Source organism: Panthera tigris, chromosome A2, assembly GCF_018350195.1.
Source record: "Panthera tigris isolate Pti1 chromosome A2, P.tigris_Pti1_mat1.1, whole genome shotgun sequence".
NCBI lineage: Eukaryota > Metazoa > Chordata > Mammalia > Carnivora > Felidae > Panthera > Panthera tigris.
This window is the reverse complement of record NC_056661.1, coordinates 14874266-14898460: the sequence shown is the minus strand read 5'-3', so window position 1 is coordinate 14898460 and position 24195 is coordinate 14874266. Positions and strand designations below refer to the sequence as shown.

The 24195-nt window shown below is 57.3% G+C and overlaps 1 protein-coding gene across 15 annotated transcripts in view; it reads left to right on the top strand.

Moving 5' to 3' along the window:
* ZDHHC3 (zinc finger DHHC-type palmitoyltransferase 3) overlaps positions 1-23204 on the top strand; it is a 60423-nt gene extending 37219 nt beyond the window's left edge. For 4 of the 15 annotated variants that reach the window (XM_042978729.1, XM_042978731.1, XM_042978728.1 and 1 more), the window contains exons 5-9: positions 4347-4443; positions 5110-5191; positions 5303-5395; positions 9094-9224; positions 10722-11585. In XM_042978729.1, the coding sequence (XP_042834663.1) occupies positions 4347-4443; positions 5110-5191; positions 5303-5395; positions 9094-9224; positions 10722-11024 (706 nt within the window). In that variant the 3' untranslated portion in view covers positions 11025-11585. Of the gene's footprint in view, positions 1-4346; positions 4444-5109; positions 5192-5302; positions 5396-9093; positions 9225-9858; positions 10138-10721; positions 11586-11761; positions 12078-12885; positions 13474-20461 lie in introns of those variants that run through there. The other 11 variants (XM_042978743.1, XM_042978737.1, XM_042978741.1 and 8 more) reach the window with 9 other exon arrangements.
* Positions 23205-24195: the final 991 nt, after the last annotated feature.

The following is a 24195-nucleotide window of genomic DNA, read 5'->3' as shown; positions in this document are numbered from 1 at the left end:
CCGTCTGGGGACCCGCGGTTTGGGATACGCACGGTCTCCAGCCCGCCAGACGCAGCCGGGTTTTGCCTGGGCCGGGAGGCCCGCTGCCTGGCTCGAGAGTTGCGGTCAGTCTCCCTGCTCAGGCGAAGGTGCGTGCCCACATCCGTGAGCGCTCACCCAGCTCTTTGGTTCCTGACCCCCCAACAGAGCCCGTGGAATTTAAAACTGGCCCCGTTCCCTGAGCTCTGGTGGGTACCACAGACGCTTCCTGACCCTGGACGTGTAGATGCTCCTTCCAGCCCGGTGGTGGGTGGGTGGGTCTTCTTTCCACGGAGGGGCACTCTGGAACCCCAGGCTGCTTTCATCCCGGCGCTAAGGACCACGGAGGCATGTGGAAACCCCATAGGGAGCCGTTCACGCTAACGTGGACAGCCAGGGTGTTGGACTCATGCAATAGGTTCCTCTTGCACGAGGAGGCGGAGACCTGTGACCCTGGCAAAGCCTCACACCCCTCCACACACCCCTCGCCCCCACACGCACATAACATGCTGAGGCTCGGACGGTCACGGACTGCTCAGGGCCCCTGTCTCTCTCTCGTGGTTATTATGACTGCCGATAAAACTTACACAGCAGTAGTATTGTTTTAAAAGCATTTGACCTACATCATCGCTAACCTTGGGAGATCGGGTCGGGGCCAATCCTGCAGAGGGTGGTTCGGAGAAGCTGAGTTTCTCTGCCCGGAGCCCAGCACGGGGATCTGAGAGCAGTGTTCTGTCCGCTACGCTGGACTGCCCTACCCGAAATTGTTGCGGAGCTGGGACCGGGATGCGGTAGATGACTTTTTGCATCTTTCCTCCTGTCCTGCTGGGCGTCCCATTCTGATGTGGTGGGGCCACTTCCCAGGCTAGCTCTTTCCCATCTGTGGCATCAGGACCCGCACTCAGCCGACCCTTGCTTGGTAAGCGCCTCTGCAGGGAGAGACACAGGCCCTCACGGACACAGCTGTGTCTCCATGGTGGGCCATCACCCAGGCCAGGCAGGGGCCTCGTCCAGCTCCTCTGGGGCTGAGCGCCAAGGGCCCTCGGACCTCGCCAGAGAAGGAACACAGGCGAGAAGGAGCCTGAGGGCATGGGAGCCCGTGAGCTTGTTGGGCTCCACCAGGCGCTTCGGGGCCTGAAAAATGGCAGGGAACCTGGAGGAAGAGGGAAGGAGAGGCATCGCCGTCTTCTGGAACGTTGATTTAAAAACACGGAAGGGCTCAGGAAACCCCGAAGGCAGGAACGTCAAAAAATACCTCCATCGAAGACGTTTCGTCTCTCCAGTGACTGTTAGCGCAGGTTGAGGACCAGCTGCCAGGCCCTGGTGCCTGTGCCCCAGGAGCTCGCTCGCCCGCAGCGTCTCGCACAGGGGGCACAAAATGGTGCCCAAGAGGAGTCCCAGGAGGGGGTTGGTGCGCTCAGTACGGAAAGAGCAGCGAGGAGCCCCAGAGAGGAGAGGTTCTGCCAGGCGGCAAGCCTGGGTAAAGGGCCCCCTGCCTGCCTTGTCTGGGGAGGGGACCCCGCAGAGCCCCCTGCCCACCCAGCCACGGGGAACGGGAAGAGGGCTGGCTCTGAGGTGACCGATACCCCAGTGAGGTGTCCAGGGTTGGGGGAGGCCGCATTTTTTTCTTCCTCCTGACAGATGGCACCTGAGGCGAAGCAGCTAGGCGGCCCCGGGTAGGCCTTGCCCTTGTTCTCCAGGCCCCAAGTGCAGAACCGTTCAGGCTGCTAGTTTTGAGAGCCGTGGGTGAGACGGCCCCTGATCAGGGCCATGTTCACGGATGGACCCCCCCCACCCACACGCGCCACCTCCCGGCCCCAGAGCCTGCCTCTGAACAACTGCGCCAGCCGGGGAAGAGGGACCACCTCGGCATTCCGTGTCTCCGCGGGCAGGAAGCTCGGAGCCTGGCACTCAGGGCCACCTTCTGTAGCCCAGCTGCTGTGCTCACTTGTCCTGCTCCCTGGAGGAGGAGGAGTGTTCTGCTGTGGCCTCCCAGGGACACGTAACCCGTTGTGAAACTCACTTCCTGGGGCGCACGCGGGGTCTCTTGAGAAGCTGGGAGGAGAGCAAAGGACGGATGTGACAGCTCATTGAAACCTTGGGCGGCTTTCGGAGGATGTCAGGCCACTTGACCCCTCTGTGCTGCTGAGCAAACACTGCCTCCCTCCGAGCACCTACCGGAAGCCCCTTGGAGAAAGTGGCAGTGGCACTGAGCTGCCAGGCGCCTCTCCCCTCGGGAGTTTGGGCCCCAGATTGGAAGGGAGCTAAGACCCCAGGGCTGAGGAAGGACTTGCAAGGTGGCCCCATGAAGGGAACGTGGGGCCTGGTGGCTGCGGCCCAGGATGCAGGGAGCAGCTCATTCTTCACTGTCTACTTGTCTGTACTTTGAAACTTGTCTACTAGAGGAGGCGCCCGGGTGGCTCAGTCGGTTCAGCGTCCGACTTCGGCTCAGGTCATGATCTCACAGTTCTTGAGTTCGAACCCCGCATCAGGCTCTCTGCTGTCAGCGCAGAGCCTGCTTCGGATCTTCTGTCCCCCTTTCTTTCTGCCCCTCCCCCACTTGCACACACGTGCTCTCTCAAAAATAAACATTTTAAAAATTATTAAACTTGTATACTGGGAACAAGTGTTAGCTAATGAAGTATACATTATACATATTCACATGTATGTTTGTAATTGGAAACACATACATACAGAGAGAGATGGGTTTATATCCCTGACTTTATATCCCTCCAGGTCCCTTTCGTGCCTCCTTCTTCTCCTGCTCTCCAGGCTCCCAGGGAGATTCTGGAGCTGGGCTAGCATCTCTGAGATGTGCCCATTTCCCCTGTAGTAGGGAGGACCTTCGAGGTTGTGGAGAAGAACAAGGGTGGAGACTGACCAGGCCCCCACAATCCGTTGTCACCTTTTCCTTACAACACTTACTTCCTGTGGATGGGGAAGCTGAGGCCCCCAAGCTTGGCCAGCCTGACCAGAGTAGCTCAGCAGCCCCAGGTCTGCCTTGCCACCAAAGCTCACGCTGTGCTTAGAAAAAGCCACACGTCCTCCTTGGGGTGTGGATGAGCCCGCAGCCCCGAGTTGGCCGTGGCTGTCCTTCAGAGTGGCCTGCACCTCCTGGCCTGGAGTGTGGGGAGCAGCTCACGCCCACACCCAGAAGATCTCCTTCCCTGCTGTCCCTGCCCTGACTCTCGGCCAGCCAGCGCTCAGCAAGTGTGAGCTCCCCCCGTGTGATCCTGATGAGAGCCCTTCTGCCGGGCTCCACTTGCCACAGCCCACGGTGCGCTTGATGAAGAACCTGGGATAAAGTTAGTTGTGCAAACGAGTGGAAAGAAAAGCTGGGGTGAACTGAGGGGCTTTCAAAAGAGAAAAACCTCTAATCATCTTATTTCCGAGTGTACCTTTACAGCATTTCAAACTGTGTGGAATAATACTCTCAAGGAAATGTCAAGGAGCCTATGCTAATAAATTGAGGAAGGACCAATTTCTCAGTCCCAAAATGAGCCCAATCACAAGGTAGTAATTTGCAAATTAGAGAGAGTGTGCACACAAGCACAAGTGGGGGCGCAGAAGGGGCAGAGAGAGAGGAAGAGGGAGAATCCCAAGCAGGTTCCATGCCGTCAGCTCAGAGCCCAATGTGGGGCTCGATCTCAGGAGCCACGAGATCATGAGCTGAGCCGAAGTTGGATGCTTTAACCAATTGAGCCACCCAGGCGCCCCAAATTAACAGGATTTCTGATCGACACTTAAGCTCAAATACATTCTGCTTTTTCAGCTAAGTGGATGCTGTCTTAGAGCTAAAAGGTTCTTGAAGGGGCCCTTCCTGCCGCCCTGAGACATCCTGCACCTGAGCCCACTCTGTGCCCTTCCAGCGCCCTCGTTGGGCCACCCTCCCTGCTGCTAGCGCCCGGCCCTTGGGGTTTTGGTCTTTGGGGGGGAGTTAGGAGCGGCTTCTTTCTATACCCAGCCCAGCCTGTCCATTTTCAAAACTGTTTCTTTGCTCTGTCCTTCTCAATAAACCAGATTCCCAGCCCAGTTACCGCCAGAGAGCAGCTTCCGGCTCAGATCCCCTCAGTTCCATCCTGTGTCTGTGTTAAACAAGAGAAGGGGCCTTGTTGACAAATGACTGTCCCCTGTTTGGAATGACGTGACCCTGGGGGTCCTGACCCCACCTTCCAGGCCCCTTGCAACACACCCAGCAAGCGGGACACGGGGCAGAGCCCGAGGAGGCCCCAGCCGCGGAGTAGAGCTGGGGGGTGGGTTCTCTGCTCCCCTCGGGTCCCCGCCACCGTGAGGACACCACTAAAGGTCTGCCTTGTGGGTCCTTTCAGTGTTTGTAAGCGGTGTATTCGGAAGATGGACCACCACTGTCCCTGGGTCAATAACTGCGTCGGCGAGAACAACCAGAAGTACTTTGTCCTGTTTACAGTAAGTCAGCTTCCAAATCCTGCCCCACCCTCCGCCGAGCGATGGAGCGCTTTGGGCCTCCGAAAATTCCCGGCACGCAACGATGGTTTTTGCTGCTGTTCCAAATACCACGTGGCCATGTAGACCTGCGCCTTTCTGCCAAAGCACTCCTAGCTCAGCCACGGCCTGCTTGTAGGCCCTTCGCCTGAGCGTCTAGAACACGGGCTCAAGCGGGTTGGCTCTAAGCAAGGGCCTTGTTCCCGTCCCAAGCGTCCAGTCTGAGTAGCTAAACAAGGCAGTTCTGGTGATGACAACAAGCCCTCCCTCAGCTGCAGGTGGATAGAGGATAGTGAGAGGACTAGAGCACCTACTGGCAGTCAGCACCTTGACTTTCCGAGTGAAGGGAAGCCAGGGGCCCAGAGCTCCCCCGCCCACCCAGGGCCCTGGTCACGCCTGGTCACAGGTGCTCGTCCGTGCACTCCTGGTGAATAGCTGCTCGCCTCGGTCCCAGGCCTGGGGTGCCAGACCAGTAGGGCAATCAGCAGACGCCTCCCTGGCTCTCTCCTGGTCAACCCTCAGCCTGACTGAGTGTTCCGGAATGGGAGGTTCTGAGGGCCCCTGTCCCGGGAGCCTGCGCGGTCAGAAGGTTCTCACAACAATGGCGTTTGCCCTGCTTTCCTGTTTCAGATGTACATAGCTCTCATTTCCTTGCACGCCCTCATCATGGTGGGATTCCACTTTCTGCATTGCTTTGAAGAAGACTGGACAAGTGAGTATATGCCAGGGCCTCCCTCCCTGCCCCCGGGGGGCAGTGTGTGACCCAGGCGGGGCGGGCTCTTGGTTTGTCTCATGGTGCCAGGGGCCAACCCCATTTTATCAGATCAGCAGCAAGCCTACAGACTGCCCAGGGAAGGGACAGCAGAGGCCCGAACCTCTCTTCATGAAATAAAGCAGCCCCTTAAAAGCTCCACAGGTAAAGTAGTGAGGCGGACAGACCGCGTAGCCCGAGCGCGCCTGGGGGAAATGCAGACCCCCACCCCCACCCCCCACCCCAGAAGCACGTCCCAGGGCGTGGGAGCCCTGCCAGGGAGAGGACCTTTGCTTCTGTGTCTTTAAGAAGAGGCACTTTAATCAAAAGTCATTTCCTTCCGATCTCCTGGAAATCCGTCTTGAACTTTGGGGTTGTTTTGTTTTGTTTTGTTAGTGGTTGTCTTTTAACTGCATAATTCCCAATCTACGTAAAGATTGTAGAGCAAAGCTTCCCGCTTTAGAATTACCCGTCTCACGGCGCAAACACCAAAGAAGGAGCTCCAACCAGACGACCGTATAAATCCTGAGGAAAAAGTAGATGCTGAAGGAAGTCAATGCCGTTTTGTGATTTTTAAAGGAGAATAAAAAAATAAGAGATAAGAAAAAGAATTTTAAATAGGGGCTGGAGGAATTAAGAGAGGCCACGTGCTGGGCGAGATCTCGCACACACACGGTCCGTGAGAGCAGAAACATCAGACGGGTCCCCGTTTTCATTCTCCCGTCTTCCAGAAGTTTTGCTCTTCCCGCACGTACTGTCTTCTCGGCTATCTTGCTGGTCTTGTTCCGCAGAACCGGGGAGCCCGTGGGAAGCGGGGGGATCTTTAGCTCCCAGCCGGCTGCGAAGAGACTTTCCCTGCCTCTGCCCGTGGTTTGGCATCCGCCGCCTTCCGCCCTCTGTGGCCCTGCCCCCTGCCCTGTCCGGCCCGGCCCCGCCTAGGGGAAGAGACCCCACGAGTCTCCGTCAGTGTGCGCTGCCGTGACCAAGTAGCATGGACTGGGTGACCTCAGCATTTATCTCTCGCCGTCTGGAGGCTGGGAAGTCCAGGATCAAGGTGCCGGCCGATTCAGTTCCTGGTGCGGGCTGTCTACCTGGCTTGCCGACGGCCACCTTCTGTGACCTCACACGGCAGAGAGAGGAGAGCAAGCTTTCTGGTGCCTCTTATACGGGCACTAACCCCACCGTGAGGGGCTCCTACCGTCACAACCTCGTCTAACCCTCAATACCTCCCCAAGTCCCCATCTCCAAATAATATCACCTGGGGGGTGGGGCTTCCAAATACGAGTTTTGCAGGTGACACAATTCAGTCCATGTCCCCGTGTCCCCCAGTTTTCGTGACTACTGCATTTCTGGTGCCAGCCGGAGAGGGGTGGGTCAAGCTAGTGGATAGTGGGGAGAAGAGTAGGGGCATCCATAGCATCCTGCGTAGCTGGGCAGGGCACCAGCGCGTTCCTCGGTGAGCATTCTGAACGTACATGTATCCTGCCAGGCCCTGGGGATCCAGTCCAACTCCAGATGTGGCCTTGGCGACTTGACGGTGGAGTCTGACAAGGACGTTCTATCAACCCCATCGCTCCCCCTACCCCCCGCCGTCGGGCTAACAGACACAGGCAGTGATGAGAGTGACACTCGCCATCAATGAGGCAGAACGTCTCTGTCTTCAGCTCGCAGCTGGTAGGGGCCATTCCATTAATGCCTGCCAAGAGCCAGCGTGAGCAGTGCCTTATTTCAGCGTCACCACAAGCCCGCAGGGCGGGAGAGATGCTCCCACTTAGCAGATGATGAAAGCTGGGGCTCACAGGGGTCGAGCAAGTCCCCAAGCTCACACAGCTAAGAAGAGGGCCGTGACTCAAGCGCCAGCCCGGAGCGGGCTCTTCCAGCCCCGCCTGGATGACTCCAGCGCCCCGGGTCCTCCCTGCATGTGCTTGATCGTCTGCAGTCAAGGTCCGTGACCAAAGAGGCTTGGGGCACCAGTTCCTGTGGCAGCTAAGGCTAGGAGGACCGTCCCCAAAGCAGAAGCCTGAGATCGGCCGTGCATGACGGTCACCACCATCACTGCTCAGCCGTGGATGAGCGGCCTTGCATCCAGCTTGTGCAAGAAGGGAGTGTCCCCAGAAGGAGGGCATTTGAGTTGATGTTGAGAGAAGGGTACAGCGGTAGCTCCGCGCGCCCTGGGTCTGGCTTCTGCCTCCCCCACTCCATTCGTAGTCCCCGGGGCCCACTCAGGAGGCCATGGGTGGAAGACATGCCGTGGCCCTGGGCTCTGCCGCCAGCTCCAGCCCCAGGGCAGCCCAGGTGGCTAAGGAAGGAGCAAGGACCTCTGTCCGGGGAGCACCCGCCACGTGCTCACCCTGGGCCGGTGCCGAGCTGTGCAGATGCTCTCCCGTGCATTCCTGAGCGGACCGCCGAACCAGAGCTCAGAGAGCCCCGGCCTTGTGCCCACATTCTTTCGTTACCAGGCGCTGCTCCGAGGCTGGTTGTACCGCAGGGAGCCAGCGTCCCGCCCTCCTGGAGCCGGAGTTGTGCCGGGAAAGGCAGGCAGGAGGCAAGGGCGGGAAGAAACACGACCGCACGGTGTGCGGGACGGGAAAGGCGCAGGAGCCGGAACGGAGCGTCCGTGGCGGCATCTTAGTAGCAGCTCGTGGTCGGGAGTTTCTTCCAGGATCGTCACCCTGCTGCGCCTGCCTGACCGCAGAACCGTTGGCCTGCCCACCACCCGGCCTAGCACAGAGGCAATAAGGGAAACGTCTGGGGGCATTGTTACGTCCCGAGAGAAACGTGAGGAGATCAAGGCATTTGGAGGAGATGTTCCTCACCCCCGCCACCCATTCGGTGCCCATTCCCAGGTTTGACCTCCCTTGCCCCTCCGCACCTTCCTGTGAGGGAGGCGGCAGGGTGGCTCAGAGGGGCACCGAATCCCCAGATTCCCGGAGTTCCCAAAGCCCAGGGAAGCCCGACCCTGCCAGGACTCCTCCAGCCAGGGAAACAGGCCTGAGCACCGGGGCAACAAGAAACGTGCACCACGACCCAGGGCGACAGGCCCAGGCGGCTATCAGCGGGGGCAGGAGTCCCACGGTAGTGAGCACTGTCAGCTGGGACCCCGCCGCCCAGTGTCTCCCCCAGGTGCCTCCGCTGAGGGAGACCTCACCGTCTCCCATAACACCTCTGCTTTTGTCTCCATTTGCGGGGGGCGCGGGGGCGTCTTCTGAGTTAGACTTGGTTCAGACAGAGGATTCTGCTGTTGAAGACAGAGCGGTGAAACCTCGCTGCTGTACCGAGGAGGGAGCGGAGGCCTGGACGGTCAGCCTGGGCTCGGAGAGAGGTTGGCAGAGTGAACGCGCCAGGCGGCCCTCCGGTTGGAGTGACCATCTCAGTGATGCGGACGCTCCCGAGAAGGACGTTTCCCACGGGGCTTGTTTCACACCCGGCTCGGGGCCAAGCCCGGCAGCCAGGCCGCCCCCTCGTAAAACCTCGAGTCCCAGAACCACTTGAGTGACCCTCCAGATGTGCCCCTTCCGGTCACCCAGAAGCAGACAGAGGGACCGGAACGTCCAGAAAATTCACAGCCAGACCAGAACCAGACTGAGGCCGCTCCACCTGTACAGCCCACGTTGTGCTGAGGAGAGGAGGGCCTCCCTGCCTTCATGCCTCAGCCCCGGGGGCCCTTCTGGGTCCTTCCACGTGCTTGGCACCAGGATACAGACACACTGGCCTGGAAAGAGAGTGAGCGAGGAACAGGGGTTAGGAGGGGCCGGATGGGCCCCGCCAGGCCAGGAGGAGCCGAGTCCCGCCGGGCCGAGCAGTGCGAGCGGGCGGGGGGCGGGGACAGCAGCCCCAAGTCCCACGTGCCCCTTTTCTTCCAGAGTGCAGCTCCTTCTCGCCACCCACCACGGTGATCCTCCTCATCCTGCTGTGCTTCGAGGGCCTTCTCTTCCTCATTTTCACGTCAGTGATGTTTGGGACCCAGGTGCACTCCATCTGCACAGACGAAACGGTAAGCGGGCGGCCTGCCCACCAGCTCCAGCCCGGGGCTCGGGGCATGGGAGGGGGCGGGGGGGGGGGCATGGTGGGTGTGGTCGGCTTGCAGGCCAGACCCGGGAGCCCAATGGCCAGGGCCCAGGTGTGCAGGGTGTGCACGTGCGCACGCACACACACACACACACACACACACACACACACAGGTCCCTCCTTGGGGCCAGCACGGCAGGTTGCACCAGGGATGGGACCCAGCAGCCTTGGGAAGGGTGCTCTTTGCCAAAAGACCTTCCGTCCTCCCTTGATGGTTCTGTCTTACACACTGCGCTGTGTCAGGCACTCTGCTGGGCCCGGGGACATCCTTCCCACCCGAGGGCCCTAGGCCTGCAGAGAGGATGATGGACAAAGGAAGGGTGCCTTAGCTGGCACGGGCAGGGTCAATTTCCCACAGGAGGTGACTTCACGAGCAGGTCCAGAGGGCAGAGTCAGGAATCAGCCTGCCTCAGACCCCGCCGAGCGGTGGGCAGGGGCTCTCACCTGGCCTCTAGGTACCTCTGCCTGGCCCAGCTCTGGCCCAGCTCGTCCTTTGCCTTCTCCCCACACCCCACCCCTACCTCCACCCTACCCACAGCCCCACCTCTGGGAACTTTCAGGCAGCTGGCTGGGCAGGACTGAGGCCCACTCACCCGGCGCCACGGACGACACCGCCTCCTGACTGTCCTAAGTGTCCAAAGCCTCAAGGTGGTCAATCCATTGCTGTGATGTGGGCATTTCTTCCTTTTTCGGCTTTGGGTTCCAGACGAGGGGCCCCAGGTCGTAGGTCCCTCCCGCCACTATTCCTGCCTTCCCAAGGTCCCCCCTCAGGGGGCAAGCCTTGGTCATCTACGGGCCCTCCGGGGCGGCTCTGGGCCCGCTGACTAGTCAGCCTCAGGTGGTGGCTCACAGGAAGACACACTCCCTGCCCCTGCTGCCTAGGCCCCTCCCTGCGGGTGTGGAAAATCAGGCGTTTACCCTCCCGGCAGCCAAGGCAACATCGTTTAGATCGTGGGGATCCCCGGCGGTGTAGAATGTGGGGGCTTGGGGGGCTCTCGGCAACTTTTTTATCCTTTATACGAGATAGCGTCATTGTAAGAGTTTCTTTCAAAATAGTAGCCCATGGTATAGTTCCAGCTGTGTGTCCAAGCAGTAAATGCAGCCAACTTCTCTGCATAAGACCTGCAGGGACCCCAGAGGTGACCGGCCCGGCCCGCCCCCTGTTGGATGCTGCCAGGCCCCACAGGCCGTGGTGTGGGGGAGCCCGAAGGAAAGCTCACACAGCCCGGGCCCTAGTTGTTCTCCCCCTTCAGGGCCTTTCCTGAAGGGGATTGTGTTGGGAAGGAAAGGAGAAAAGAAGGAAGGGCCCCGCTTGGGAAGGGATGCCTTCCCCTCCACCTGCATCCGCCCAGTCCCCGGCCAGGAGTAGAGGCTTCACTTAGGCTGGCCCCTCAGGCTCTTCCCTACTCCTCCTCCTCACCAGAGACCACGGCAGCCAGCTGCTCCAGCCAGACCGCTCGGCCAGGCTCCTGCCAGGCTCCTGCCAGGCTGCTTCTCTCCAGTTCCGCCCTCGGGCCCTGCCTGCTCACCAGCTCCATCGGAAGGGGGGAGAAGGGAGGGAACTCTTCCTCCCCAGCCTACTCTCCCCGTGAGACTTTGTGGGGGGGGGGTAGCCCAGGCTCTGGACAACCACCAGATGGCCCCTGGCCCCACTTCTTCCCAAGGGAGCACTAGGAAGCCGTTTGCCGTGCCTGGGGCTGGCTGTCTGTCCAGGCAGCCCCTCTAACCTTTACTAATCCCTTTCCTTCCTCCTCTGTGGTGGCTTCTCCCCTCCCCCGCCACGGTCTCTTACTCCCGATGGACCTTCTCAGGTCTGCCTTGCCAGCGCCGCTAAGCAGGGTGCTTCTTGACCTCCCAGACTGGCAAGACTCACAGCGCCAGAGTGGTCATTGATTTGTTTGTTTCTTCCTTTCTTTTTTTTTTTTTTTGTCTGCAAAGTGGTCATAGTAGCATCAAACTTGAACCTAGCCCAAATGAAAGGCCAGCAACGGCTCTCACGATCGCGAGCCCCTGCCAGCTCTGAGGCTTGTGGCACCAAAGCCTTCTCCGTGTTCCCACACACCGCCGGGCCCGGCACCAGGCCGGAAGCGCCCCTGCAGAACCTGGGCCACGTAGATGTGCGCCTTCCCTGAGCAAAACACACCGGAAGGGCATGACCAGAAATGCTGGCGTAGTGGCCTGTGGGCCTGGGCGTGAGTTTGCTCGTTTTCCCCTCCCTGCCTGGAGGGGCTTGTAAACTAGGTGCCCATGCCCCACCCCCCAACAAAAAGCGTGATTTTTTTTTTGTTGTTGTTCCCTTTAACACTTTTTATGAGAGAAAGAGAAGAAAAGCGTAGCATGCAGATAGCTTTATGGCTTTCAAAGGAAGCATTTACTCCATTCACCTCAGGCTAATGGACGTCCCTCCCCAAAAACCACAGCAATAAAGTGCTTGACTGAAAGTATGATTGTTCTTGTTTTCAGGGAATAGAACAATTGAAAAAGGAAGAGAGAAGATGGGCTAAAAAAACAAAATGGATGAACATGAAAGCCGTTTTTGGCCACCCCTTCTCTCTAGGCTGGGCCAGCCCCTTTGCCACGCCAGACCAAGGGAAGGCAGACCCATACCAGTATGTGGTCTGAAGGACCCTGACCAGCATTGCCCCTCAGACACAAACCACATCACAGCACTACCGTCCCATCCGTCCTCATGAATGTTTAAATCGAAAAAGCAAAACAACTATTCTAAAACTTTTTTTTTTTTTTTACATCTCAAGTAAAATGGCTGAGCATTGCAGAGAAAAAAAAAATGTCCCCATGTTTTATTTTTAAAAGATCATCCTTTCTATTTTTTGGTGACCGAAGCTGCTCTTTTTCTCCCCCCCTTTTTTAAAATCACTTCTCTGGCCTCTGGTTTCCTCTCTGCTGTCTGTCTGGCATGACTAACGTGGAGGGTGCTGTCTCCGGGCCAAGCCCACCTCTACTAACTGAGTGAGACTTAACGCCGGTACGCGGATGGACCGGCCCGGACGCCCAGTTGGGGATGCGTAGGAGAGGCAGGAAGGCCATGACCTCCCACTGCCCAGGAGGCGGTGGCAGGCAGCCCGATGGGACTTAAAACCTCACCGAAGACACCAAAAGAGGGGCAGGATCAGGGCTGGAGCCCTAAGACGGGCCCTTGACACGGCGGCCTCATCCCCCACGTGGACACGGTTTGCCTCCTCGCACGCCATGGGATTGGGGTGCTTAGAGTGACTTTTGGGGGGAGGGTGGTGGGATCAAAGGGGTTTCATTTGTATTCTGAATCACCAATTATATTCCCGCTGATTATTTGGACGAATGTGAAGGAGAGAAGTTTTTCCAGTTCAAAATGCCTTACACAGTCAAAAGGAGAAAAAAAATCACGCGATTTCAGGTTTCCTTTGTCTGATTACTCTTAACACCCGCCCTCTCCCTTGTCCTAGCAAGGTGTCAGTTAAGCGGCAATGATGCTGAGTGACAGAGTGACACAGCACAGTCCCCAAGCGCCCAGCCCCGTCGTCAACCACCCCCCTCCCCCGAACCCATTTTGTAAATCGCTAAAGTGGGCTCCCTTTCTGATATTTTAGACACATAAATGTACACGTACCCACGTCTTCTCTGTATTTTAACCTGGGAGGCTGTCGTCTTGGCCTGGGGCTGCCCACGATGCGGGGGCGACATTACAGCCCCCAGACTTTGGAAAGCTGGCAGACGGCCACCCCTGCTCCCCGGAATCATCAATCGGCTGGCACCGGGGACTGAGGAGCGTTTCCACCTGGAGGCACTTCCTGTGTGAAACCCCATTTAAAAGAGGAAGGCCTGAAGATAGCGGGGAGATGAGACGGGGACGGGGAGTGCCCGCCGCAAATGCAGAAATCACAGACATCTGAGCGCTGACCATCTGTGAATCCGTACACGTGGATTTGGTTTTTGGTTTTTTTGTGTTTTTGTTTTTTTTACGTGATCACCACGAAGCTCCTTTTTTAGCTTGTGCTTGGGGAGGGGCGGGGGTAAGGGTTATTAAGCCCAATCAGGATAGGGAGGAAATTCCTCTAGCCTATGTGATTTTCCATGAACAGTAAGTGGAGCGTGCTGCCTCTCTTCGATTCTGTCCGTGCTTCCACATGGAAACAAAAATGCAATAAAATTTTTCCAAAACCTGTTCTCCTTGAGCCGTGCTCTCTCACCTTGTTCCCTTCCGGGAGAGCCCTGGCGGGGCCTTCATTCCATTGCTCTTAAAGGATCTTTATCTCTGCTGCTCTTGAGCGAGGTTTCGGCCGTGTTGTTTTTGAAGGACGCTAGGCACCCCGCTCTTGACCAAGCCTGCCCCTGGGCCTTGGCTCTGGCTTTCGGCAGCCTGAATCCCTCATATGCTCCTGGGCTACAGAAGTCTTCAAGTCTGCAGACTTTGCTTAGTCCCACGCGTGGGGAAGAGGCGCGTCGGCCGCTGCCCACCCAGCAGAGAGCAGAGTCGGGCCAGGGGAAGTCGCCGAAAACCTCCACGGACAGTGCCAGTGCTTCGGGGAGTTCCTCATCCCCCGTCCCACGTGAGCCGCGACCCTTCCCCAAGCCAGTCAACTCTGCCTTGACTCTCCTATGCACTTGATGTTTGCTAGAAGTCAGGACTGAGATCTGAAGCGGGTTGGGTTTTTATTTTAAGCAGTTTAAAAAAAAAAATTTTTTTTTGTTTAATATTTATTTGAGAGAGAGAGAGAGGAGCATGAGTAGGGGAGGGGCAGAGTGCGACAGACACGGAATCCGGAGCAGGCTCCAGACTCTGAGCTGTCAGCACAGAGCCTGATGTGGAGCTCGAACCCGCGGGCTGGGAGATCGTGACCTGAGCCGAAGTAGGATGCTTAACCGACTGAACCACCCAGGCGCCCCTGAAGTGGTTTTTTTTTTAATGCTCTGTTTAAATCTCATTTATAGCATTTGTTTCCTACAGGCTTTTTTCCCTTCCTTCCTTCCTTCCTAACAGTTCCCTGAGGTGTGTGAAGAAGTGTCTCTGACCTGCTCCCTCCCCTCAGGGATCCATCCCGTGGGAGGCATTGCTGCCTTTCTGGTCCTCCCTGCTGGGGGTATATTTTTTAAGTATTTGGTTGCCCTCCTAACACTCCATCTTCAAGGCTTTTTTTTTTTTTTTTTTTAAGTGACCCAGGTTGGTTCTTTTCCCCATGGAATTTCTAAGGAATGCAGCAGATAGTGCTGAAAATGTATTGATTTTTTTTTTTTTGAGTCCTAAGAATAGAAATTCATCCTTTAAACCTGAGCCTAGTATGCATATCCTCCCCAGAGAAAAAGGCTGCTTTTGACAGCCTTTTCCCGTATGATTCTACCTCTGGGCTTTGACGAGCCCTTGGGCTGAAAGAAGGAACGTTCCCAGGCTCTTCAGCCAGAGAGATATGCTGCTCTCAGCACATAGGAATATCCCAAGACTCCCGGTGGATTTCCTAGTTCACGTTCATGGAGATGGAAGACAGTTTTCCGGGAGTTATTAACTAGGGAACGAACGCGGCTGTCGTTGGGAGTAGAGTGACTGGTCCGCAGCCTGGCGTCCGCACTGGAAGAAGCGATCCCCGCCGAGCTCTCGGCATTCCCAGACGGCTGAGGACACAGGACGTGTCTCCCCACAAAAGCGGCCCAGCTTTTGGCTCTGACGGCGCTGGATGGCACGCACTTGCGAAATGGGTCTGTAGCAGCCGTGGTCTTTCGGAGTGGGGGCCCTGGAGAGTGGCCGGGAAAAACCAAGGAAGGTGAGGTGGCCGGCTGGATTGGGTGACTCCCTCCCACCTGTGACCTCAGGTTTGTGCCCATAGCAACCGGACTGACCGTGCAAAAGGCCTGCGTCCGGGCAGATCTCTGCCTACGTGCCCGGGCTGGGTGACCTTGTGCCCACGAAGCGAGCTTGGGCAGCCGTGCGTGTGTCACATCCCCTGCTAGTCACACCGTCTCATCTCTGGAACACTTTATCTTGGAAGAACCAAAAGTCAGGCACCCGGAATCACCCGTTCTTGCTCATTCTGGCTCGGCCGCTGAGAAAGTTACGACCCCCCTTCCTGTTGCAGGGATCTTTCCGATGAGGGAAGTTAAGAAATGTTTATTAACCACCCATGTGACCTGAGCATCCCACAGAAACCCCGGACTTCAGGAGCCCACCTTGGGCTCTCCCAGCCAGGCTAACAGGCTTTTAGCTTCTCTCATCTCACGGCTTGTGGTGCATCGGCCAGACGGGTGAGCCAGCCAGTGGAGCCAGGGGGTCTCAATATAGAGGGCGCCCTTAAATACCAAAGAAATGTGAAGAGACGAAGATTTTGCCAGAATCCCTCTCAAGAATCTTCCTGCTGGCGGTGCCCCGAGGCAGTGCTGGTCTGGTCCCCAGACCAGCAGCATCCGCATCACCTAAGAACTTGTTAGAAATGCCCATGCTGAGGCCCCAGCCCAGATCCTACCCAGTCGGAAACTCTCGGGGCCGGGCCCAGCGATCTGGATTTCACAAGCCCTCCACGCGACTGGGACACACGCTCAAGACTGAGAGTCCACTTGGGGCGCGCGGGGGTCACCCCCGAGGTGGTCGGCCCCTGGTGCCTGCCGACGATACGGTCCCATGTGGTGCTGGGTGGGGCGTGCTGACCGGAAGCCCCTCTCCCCTCACGACCCACAGCCTCCCCAACCAGTGAATGCTGAGCAGACGGGAAAAGTCTCTCTTGGAAGGGTAGCCAGGCTACTAGTCTGTCCAGCGGCCTTTCCGCACATTTCATCTGTCCGACTGGGTTCTGCTCCAAGGGGTCCATAGGATAGAAGGACTTCACGGTGACACGGAAACAGGCCGCTGGCCAGTGTACTCTCCCCAGCCCCAGACCTCATTGGTGACCAAGAAAGTCATTGGTGACCTGACCATCGTGAGTACTCTAGCAAATCCGAGTGGCCGCCGGGGGAAGGCACATGTTCTCCCAGGGATGTGAGGATGCCCCAGATTTCTGCTGCTGTAGTGTAGTCTGGTAACCACGTCCTTCCTGTGTGACTTTGGGCACTTACGCCTCCATCTCTTCTGTAAAACCGGGGAGCTTGTCCAAATCGCAAGGTTGCGGTGAGGATTACATGAGGGTCGTGAATGTCAGCGTGACGATGGCTTTCGTAGATGTTGGCTCCGTTAGACCTCTGCTGTTTCAAAGCGCGCTCACAACTGTTGGTGATCTGTGAGATGGGTTCATTGGGGTTCGCCGCGGCAGTTTTTAAAAAAATAAACATAAAAACGCATTACAGTTGTAGAATCACGTGTGGTTTCGTGAAACTTTGCGGGGGGCGGCGCCGGGCCGCACAGAAAAGCATCACGTGTTGCGGGTCGCGGTCGAAAGATGTGAACCACAGATGCGGCGAGAGCGATCGGACCGTCTAACGAGGAGGGCGCGAGGCATGGGCAGCAGCGGCTCCGACTCTCTCCATCCGATGATGTGGGGAGCAGGGGGACAATGAGCTTTTGCTCTGTGGGCCTCAGTTGAGTCTTTACTTCCTCAGTTGAGTCTCTGCCTTCCTTGGGAGCCTTCGTCCTGGTACATTCAATGTGGGACCTGGGTGGGTTTGCTTGCAGATGACAGTTCACGTGTCTTCCTGGCCGAGGGGGCCCAAAAGCCCCCAGTCACACACTCCCTCCTAGACATGCTGGCGTCAGCCGTTGCCCCAGAACCAGGAATCGACCATTCTTGTCCGCTTGAGCCTGAAGTGGGTATTACTGTCGCCTCTGCAGACCTCCAGCTTAAGAACTCTGCCTTCGGGACGCCCCGAAACCCACACAAAACTCAAAATCGAGTCCTACCGGGAAAAAGAAACCCCATTGGCCCCTCCTGAGCCAGACCCTCGGGCCTCACTGTAGGCATCAGATTTGTTTGGAATATTTGCTTCTGTCCAGACTCAGGGCTGACACACCTGGATGTCGGGAACTTTATCTGGTGGACAGGCCGGGCGCTGGGTGGAATTTGTTTTACGAGCTTGGAGAAGAGATTGTGCGGAGTCCGGAGTGTTCGCCTGGGAACACACGGCTGGAACGGAACATAGTAATCCCGCTGGGCTCTCTTGCTTCATTTTCCTCTGTGGCTTTGCTCTGCCTTTGCAGTCAGCACGGGGAGAGTGAGAATTTGTAGTAGGATTGAAAACGCGTTGGGCAGAAGGAAGACGCTGGTTCTCGCCACGGTCCTGACGACCAGGACAAGCTTCGGCCGCCGTAAGGGCCTCTCAGAAACCTCTGGTTTTCCATCTGCCAAGTGTCACTACCAACGCCCACGTCCCCTCAGGGCGGTTGTAAGGATCCACAGTCGCGGCTTGGAGTGAGCCCAGTGTGGATACGGTACATCTGTCATTTCCGGGTGTCCCCTCTGTAGCCTGGCCTGCCTCATGATGATGCCTCAGCTTCCCTGACGTCATGCTTAAAATGCCTCTCTTGACCGGCCGCAAAGGATCGCAAAGTGGCGCGATCATTTGGTGACCCAAAGCAGGTCACCCTCGGTTGGCCATTGCTGCTTGTGCTGAATAAGGAGGCCTGGAGAGGGACCAGTCCGTGAGCTGCACCACATCAGGTGCTCGTGACCAAAGGGAGGCCCCCTCAAAGGTTGTCAGCAGGGTCCGTGTCCTGAAATAGCTGCTCTGCTCTGATTGTGAAAGCAACACCTGCTCGTCGTTGAAACCTTGGAACGTGTGGAGAGTCCACAGAAAGAAACACAAACCATCTCACATCCCGTCCCCAAAGGTCCCATGATGTCCTGTGCAACTAACTTCTTTGTTCCCTTGTTAACCACGGGGACAGGATTTTCCAGTGCGACGTGAAGCTGTATTAGCCCCATTTTCCACGGCTGACTTAGCCATCGCTGTTGGACGTGTTGGCTGTTTGCAGCTTTTCACGCTGTAACTCAGTACTCGAGACCGTTGCTCACGTCTGTGCGTCTCAGATTTTTTAAACTTCTTCTTGTGAAAGAATTTCAGACTTACAAAAAAAGTGGAAAACATAGCCCGAAGAGCTCCCCAGAACCCCTTCCGTCAGTTTTTCCAAATGTAAACATTTCATATAAGCATGATACAAATGCAGGAACCTGGAAACGCATTGATATCATTAACTGATCTATATGCTTTATTCAGATTTCCCCAGGTGCCCCACTGAGACCCTTGTCTGTCCCAGGAGGCCACAGTTCATCCCTTGTCATGCTCTAGTCCAATCCGTGACATTCCTCAGGCTTTGTCTTTCGTGACCTTGACCCCCGTTTTTAATTTTTATTTTATTTTTATTAAGAAAATATTTTTAATGTTTATTTTTGAGAGCGAGCGAGCGTGCATGCATGAGAGGGGGACAGAGGCTCCAAAGCGGGCTCCGTGCTGACAGCAGAGAGCTCAATGCAGGGCTCAGACTCACGAACCATGAGATCATGACATGACCTGAGCCAAAGTCAGACAACTGAACCACCCAGGCGCCCCGAACCCTTTTAAAAAAATGTTTATTTATTTGGAGGGGCGGCACAGAGAGAGAGAGAGAGAGAGAGAGAGGAAAGAATCCCAAGCAGACTCCTGCGGTCAGCACAAAACTCCATCTCATGAACCATAAGCCGAAATCAAGAGTCAGACCCTTGGCTGACTGAGCCACCCAGGCGCCCTGTGACCCCTTTTTGTCAATTGAGGTGAAATTCACATAACATAAAATCAACCAATTTCGTGTGTGCAATTCAGTGGCATTTAGCACAGACCTACTTCTGTACACAGTCACCACTCTATCTGGTTCCAAAGCATTTCCATCAGACTTCGACCCTTTTGAAGGTTGGAGGTCACATATTTGGTAGAATAGCCTTCAGTTTGCATTTGTCTGATGTTTTCTTGCAATTAGGTCAAGCTTATGCATTTCGGGCAGGGCCACCGGGGCGAGGTCCCGGGTATGTCTCGTCCTGAGGCCTATGACGTTGACACATCTCAGTGATGTTAACTTCGATTTGGGTAAGGTGACACCCGCAAAACATTCCCTCACTGTAAAGTTACTGGTCCGCCCTTTGTAATTAGCAGCTTACGAGCAGATTCTTTAAACTACAGTCTTTTTCAAAAGCCAAGACACTGAAATCTGTGAGATGGGGTGGGAAGAAAGAGTGCTGGAGGAGAACTGGCCCGCAGGATGGGGCGGAGCTCAGTCTAGGCGTGCCTCAGTTTCTCTTTCCACATAACAGAAGGGATCATTCCGGTTATGTGAGGCTCTTGTGTGGAGAGCAGGAGGAAACCTAGAACGAGGTACTCAGGGATCATTCCGAGGTGGAATGAGGCGTGTGAATGAGCAGGGCCCGTGCCCGGCAAACCCGCAGCACATTCCCTGGGTTTCCGGAAGGGACGGAGAAGGCAGAGGCCCCACTGCTAACGGTGGGGCTAAAGGCCTTTGTGGAGGGTGCTGTGGCCTGAAGAGCTGGCCTGGCTGTGCCTTTAACTCCTGTGGGCTTTCCCCCTTACCCGACACCCTCTTTCTGTGGCCTGGCAGCTGAGTCGCCGCCGACGCCCAGAGGCAGGTGAGTGGGCAGCTTGGGAGCAGCGGCAGGGCGTGTCTGCGCATGAGTGGGGCCCGACGCCGGCCCGGGCCTCCCCACGGCGGCCCCGCGCGCCCCCGGCTGCCCGCCGCATGTTGGCACTAGCTATGCACACCCCCGCTTCCTCGGCCCCAGCGTCGTGTGTACCTGTGCTCTGCCCTTTCCGCCTGCATCCCTTCTTCGTGCTAAGTCGGCTGCACCTGCTGGGGGGGTGGGGGCGCGGCCCAGAATCCCCAGGGAGGGGTCGTCTCTCTAGGGCTCTCAGGGCAGATGCGACGTCACTCCTTGGCCCTGGGCCCCTGGGCGGCCTGGACTGACTTAAGGAGGCTGGGCGGGCCCCCAGCACCTGTGGGAGGAAAGGACAGAGGCCCGGGGCGGGGTGGGGGACACGGGCCAGCTCCCCAGGAAGGCCCTGCTTGCTGTGCCGCTCTCCACTGCTCTCTGCCCGCACCCCCTCCGTCCCTAGGGCCCCACAGCCCTGACCTGGCCCCGGCAGTCCGTGTCCCTCCGGCCCCCTCGCCCACGCCCTGGGCCTCCGTGCTCTGCCGTGCCGGGGCTGGGGGTGAGCTTGAGGGCGCAAGGCCGCACCACGCTGACCCTCTTTGTCCCGTTGTCCCTCCAGGGCATCGAGCGCCTCAAACGAAAGCACCAGCCCAGGGAGCGCAGGGCCAGCTGGAAGTCGGTAAAGGAGACCTTTGGTGGGGACTTCTCCCCGAACTGGTTCAACCCCTTCTCCCGACCGTGCGACCCAGAGCCTCTCAGTGACAGGGACTGGGTGCGGCAGGTGGCCTCGCTGTCCGACATGGACAACACGGAGACGACAGAGGAGCAGTCGGAGGAGAGGAAGGATGAGGACTCTGTGGAGGTGATAGATGAGTGAAGCTGCCGTGGAGGGAGGGCCGGACACTGAGAAGCCGCTGGCGACCCCGGCTGCGGGTGTCATGGCCACGGCGTGTCGTGATGCGCCACCCTGCACCCCTGCACCCCACCGCTCCCTGCGGACCCCTCGCTGTCATCGCCAGCCCCTGTGCCCCCTCCTATCTCCCCAGGCCGGGGGGGGGGGCTGGATGGAGGTGACGGGGGGACGAGAGACTCTCGGGGTCCATCTAAGAAGAGTCTGCCCAGAGCGGGATTGTCTGTTCTTCCAGAGGGTCCTTTGTGACCGGCACGGCCCGGCCAGCAAAGGACGCTCTAAACTGGGCAGCCCAGGGGCAGGGAGGAACTTGCCTTTGGATTTTCCTGGGATGTCTGTCTCTTCTTGGGAAGGTTGGCGCCCTGGCTCCTGACTTTTGAGAACAAAGGCCATGATGTTGTGACGGGACAGGGCAGGGCTGGCCTCGGGGCCTGGGGTAGACACTGACACCAGGAGAGACCAGCCTCGAAAGTTTGCAGAGGCCCAGCTGCTCCCAGAAAGTCTTCCCTGAGCCTGTCTACACAGAAGAAGGGCAGGGCTGCCACAGCAGCTGGCACGGGCCAGGCTGGGTCTGAGCAGGGCCCCATGCCCCATACTGGGCTGCGCGCACACACGTACGTGCGACACGTGCCCGGGGTTGGAAACACGGGTTCTGACTGTAACTGTGTCGGGACAGTGGCACCAAAACTCAGCTCCCTTTCCATCCCAAAGATGCTAGAATTGTCACGGAGCCGGGCGGCTTGGAGCCATCCTGCCTTGTGGCTACAGGTCTGTCCATTCACAGACAGGGACGGGGGAGAGGACCTATTCAGAGCTGCTGGGGACTCTCTGACCGCCCCCCTGAGAGCTTAATTAACTTTCCCTCTGGAGGGAGTCTAACAACCCAGTTGTGCAGAACTGACCAGAAATCTGGCCCCTGTGTTTTAGGCCAGGTCTCCTAAGATAGGGTCCAACTTGTCTCTCTGAAGGGTGGGTAGTGGCCAGGGCTTGCAGATGGATGGACCGGGAAGACCAGACAGACGCACAGACAGACTCACGAGCACACGCGCACACACACACACCGCACTTTGCCAGGATGAGCCTGGACCCCGGCCACTCCGTGTGAAGCCTGAAGTGTCCGTGGCCATCACTGAAGGCCTTGGCAGGGGTCCTGGGGCTCTGAGACCCCATTCCAACAGGTGCCGAAGAGGTGTCTTCCACACAAAGTCCTACCGAAGGGTTCGGGTCTCAGTCTGGTGTTAAGAATGGATTCACCACCCCAACTCCCCTAAGTAAACCTTGGTTCTCTCTGGCCCGTTGTCCCAGGGTCAGCGGGCACCAGCATGGGAGGAGGGCTCGGGCACCGAGGCACAGCCTGCCCGTGCCAGGTCTCTGTCCGGGGCTCCAGGCAGAAGAGCAGGAGCCCCTCCACCGCCCCCAGAGGGCCTATAGCCCCAGTTAAGTGGGGAAGAAGGTCAGAGTTTGGAGGCACAGCCCAGGTCGCTTAGGAAAGAAGCTTGTGGGAACCGTAGGAAAGAGGAGGGCCAGGCAGCGGCCTAGTTCTCAGGCAGCAACTGTGAAGGGCAGTGACTCTTGTCACAGAGAGACCCCCTGTCTGCAGTTAATGACCCACCAGGCCCCAAGGCTAACTGCTCAGAGGGGCTGGTGTTCACATAGCCACCTGTCTTAATCTCAGCTCAGAGCCCTTGGAAGATGTCCCGTGAGGGGGGTGATGGCAGGGCTCTCGCAGTGACAGAGCAACCGGAAAGGCCCGGACCTTCCACACCCAGGCTGTAGCCCTATCCTCTTGGTCCACATCAGCTTTAATATTTATTAATGACAACGTCAGGAGCCCTGGTCAGCTCCGAAGGCCGTTACCTCGCACTCTGGGCAGGCCACGGCCACTTGCCACTTTGGGAGAGCCGTTCTAAGATCACAAGAGGCCTGCCATTTGCTGTCCTAGCCCGGAAGGCAGGCAGACTGCATACCAAAGACTGCACACTGCGGCATCACCCCTGGAGGGCAGTTAGAATAAGGGAAGAGGGTTCCCCGGTCGCTGCTGGCAGGCCCATGCTCAGAGGGGTGTTGAAGCGCCTGCTCGGGGCCATTGGCCTGAAAGCAGAGGCACCCAGCAACCCCAAAGCCAGTTCTGTCTCTGGCTGTGGGAGACGTGTCACCTGCGGTCAGACTGGCCTCCCCAACGCGCGAGCTCCTCTCGTGCTGGCCCTCGGCCACGGCAGAGCCCGTTCTGGGGGCGCAGACGCGTCCGACCCTGAGCTCCCCCCACACCACTGACAGGCGGCCTGCCCTCCGCGGCGGCTGTCGACAGCATAACGCTATGCTTGCCTCAAACTAACGGGATCGTAACTTGTCCACACATGACGAGGACCACGGGGAGGGAGGCTGGGCGCAAGCTTCCACCTCGTGCTCTGGAATAAAAAGCTCTTTGCTCGACCTTGGTGGCTGGAGTCTCCTGTCTTTGGCAGAAGATCCCGGTCAAGATCTCTGGGCAGTGTCCTCCCTCTTAGGGCAGCTCGAGGGCACCTCTAAGGAGGTCCCTTTTCTCCATTCCCAGTGTGGGACACAAGTGAATGTCACAGGCACCAAGTGATGCATGGAGAGTTACTAAGATCTCTCTGGGTCATCTCCTGGGTGGCATTTCCAGCAGAAGGAAAACTTACCTTTCTTTTTTTTTTTTTTATTATTTTTATTATTTTTTTAATGTTTATTCATTTTTTTTTTAATTTTTTTTAACGTTTATTTATTTTTGAGACAGAGAGAGACAGAGCATGAACGGGGGAGGGGCAGAGAGAGAGAGGGAGACACAGAATCAGAAGCAGGCTCCAGGCTCTGAGCCATCAGCCCAGAGCCCGATGCGGGGCTCGAACTCACGGACCGTGAGATCGTGACCTGAGCTGAAGTCGGACGCTCAACCGACTGAGCCACCCAGGCGCCCCGTTGTTTATTCATTTTTGAGAGAGAGACCAGGGGAGGAGCAGAGAGAGAGAGAGAGAGAGAGACAGGATCCAAAGTGAGTCCCGTACTGGCAGCAGAAAGCCTGATGTGGGGCTCGAACCATGAGATCATGACCTGAGCCAAAGTTGGACGCTCAACCAACTGAGCCACCCAGGCGCCCAGGAAAAGTTACCTTTCATGCATTTACCGAACAACTACTGTATGCCACAGAGGTGGGCATTTGGGGCAAGAGTGCCCAAGGTTGAGGGGTTTTGACTTTAGAAGCCAGGCCACTGCCCCTGAATGTCATGCAGATTACACACTAAAAGACACTCATTCAACACATGACTCTGCCAGAATGTGTCTGCTAGGGTTACAGCCTCTGAGAGAGGGGCGGGGCGTCCTGAATAAGGCTCAATAAAGAAGCCCGACCAGGGAGACTGAGGGGCTCAGTAGATTGAGCGTCCGACTCAGCTCAGGTCATGATCTCACAGTTCGTGGGTTCGAGC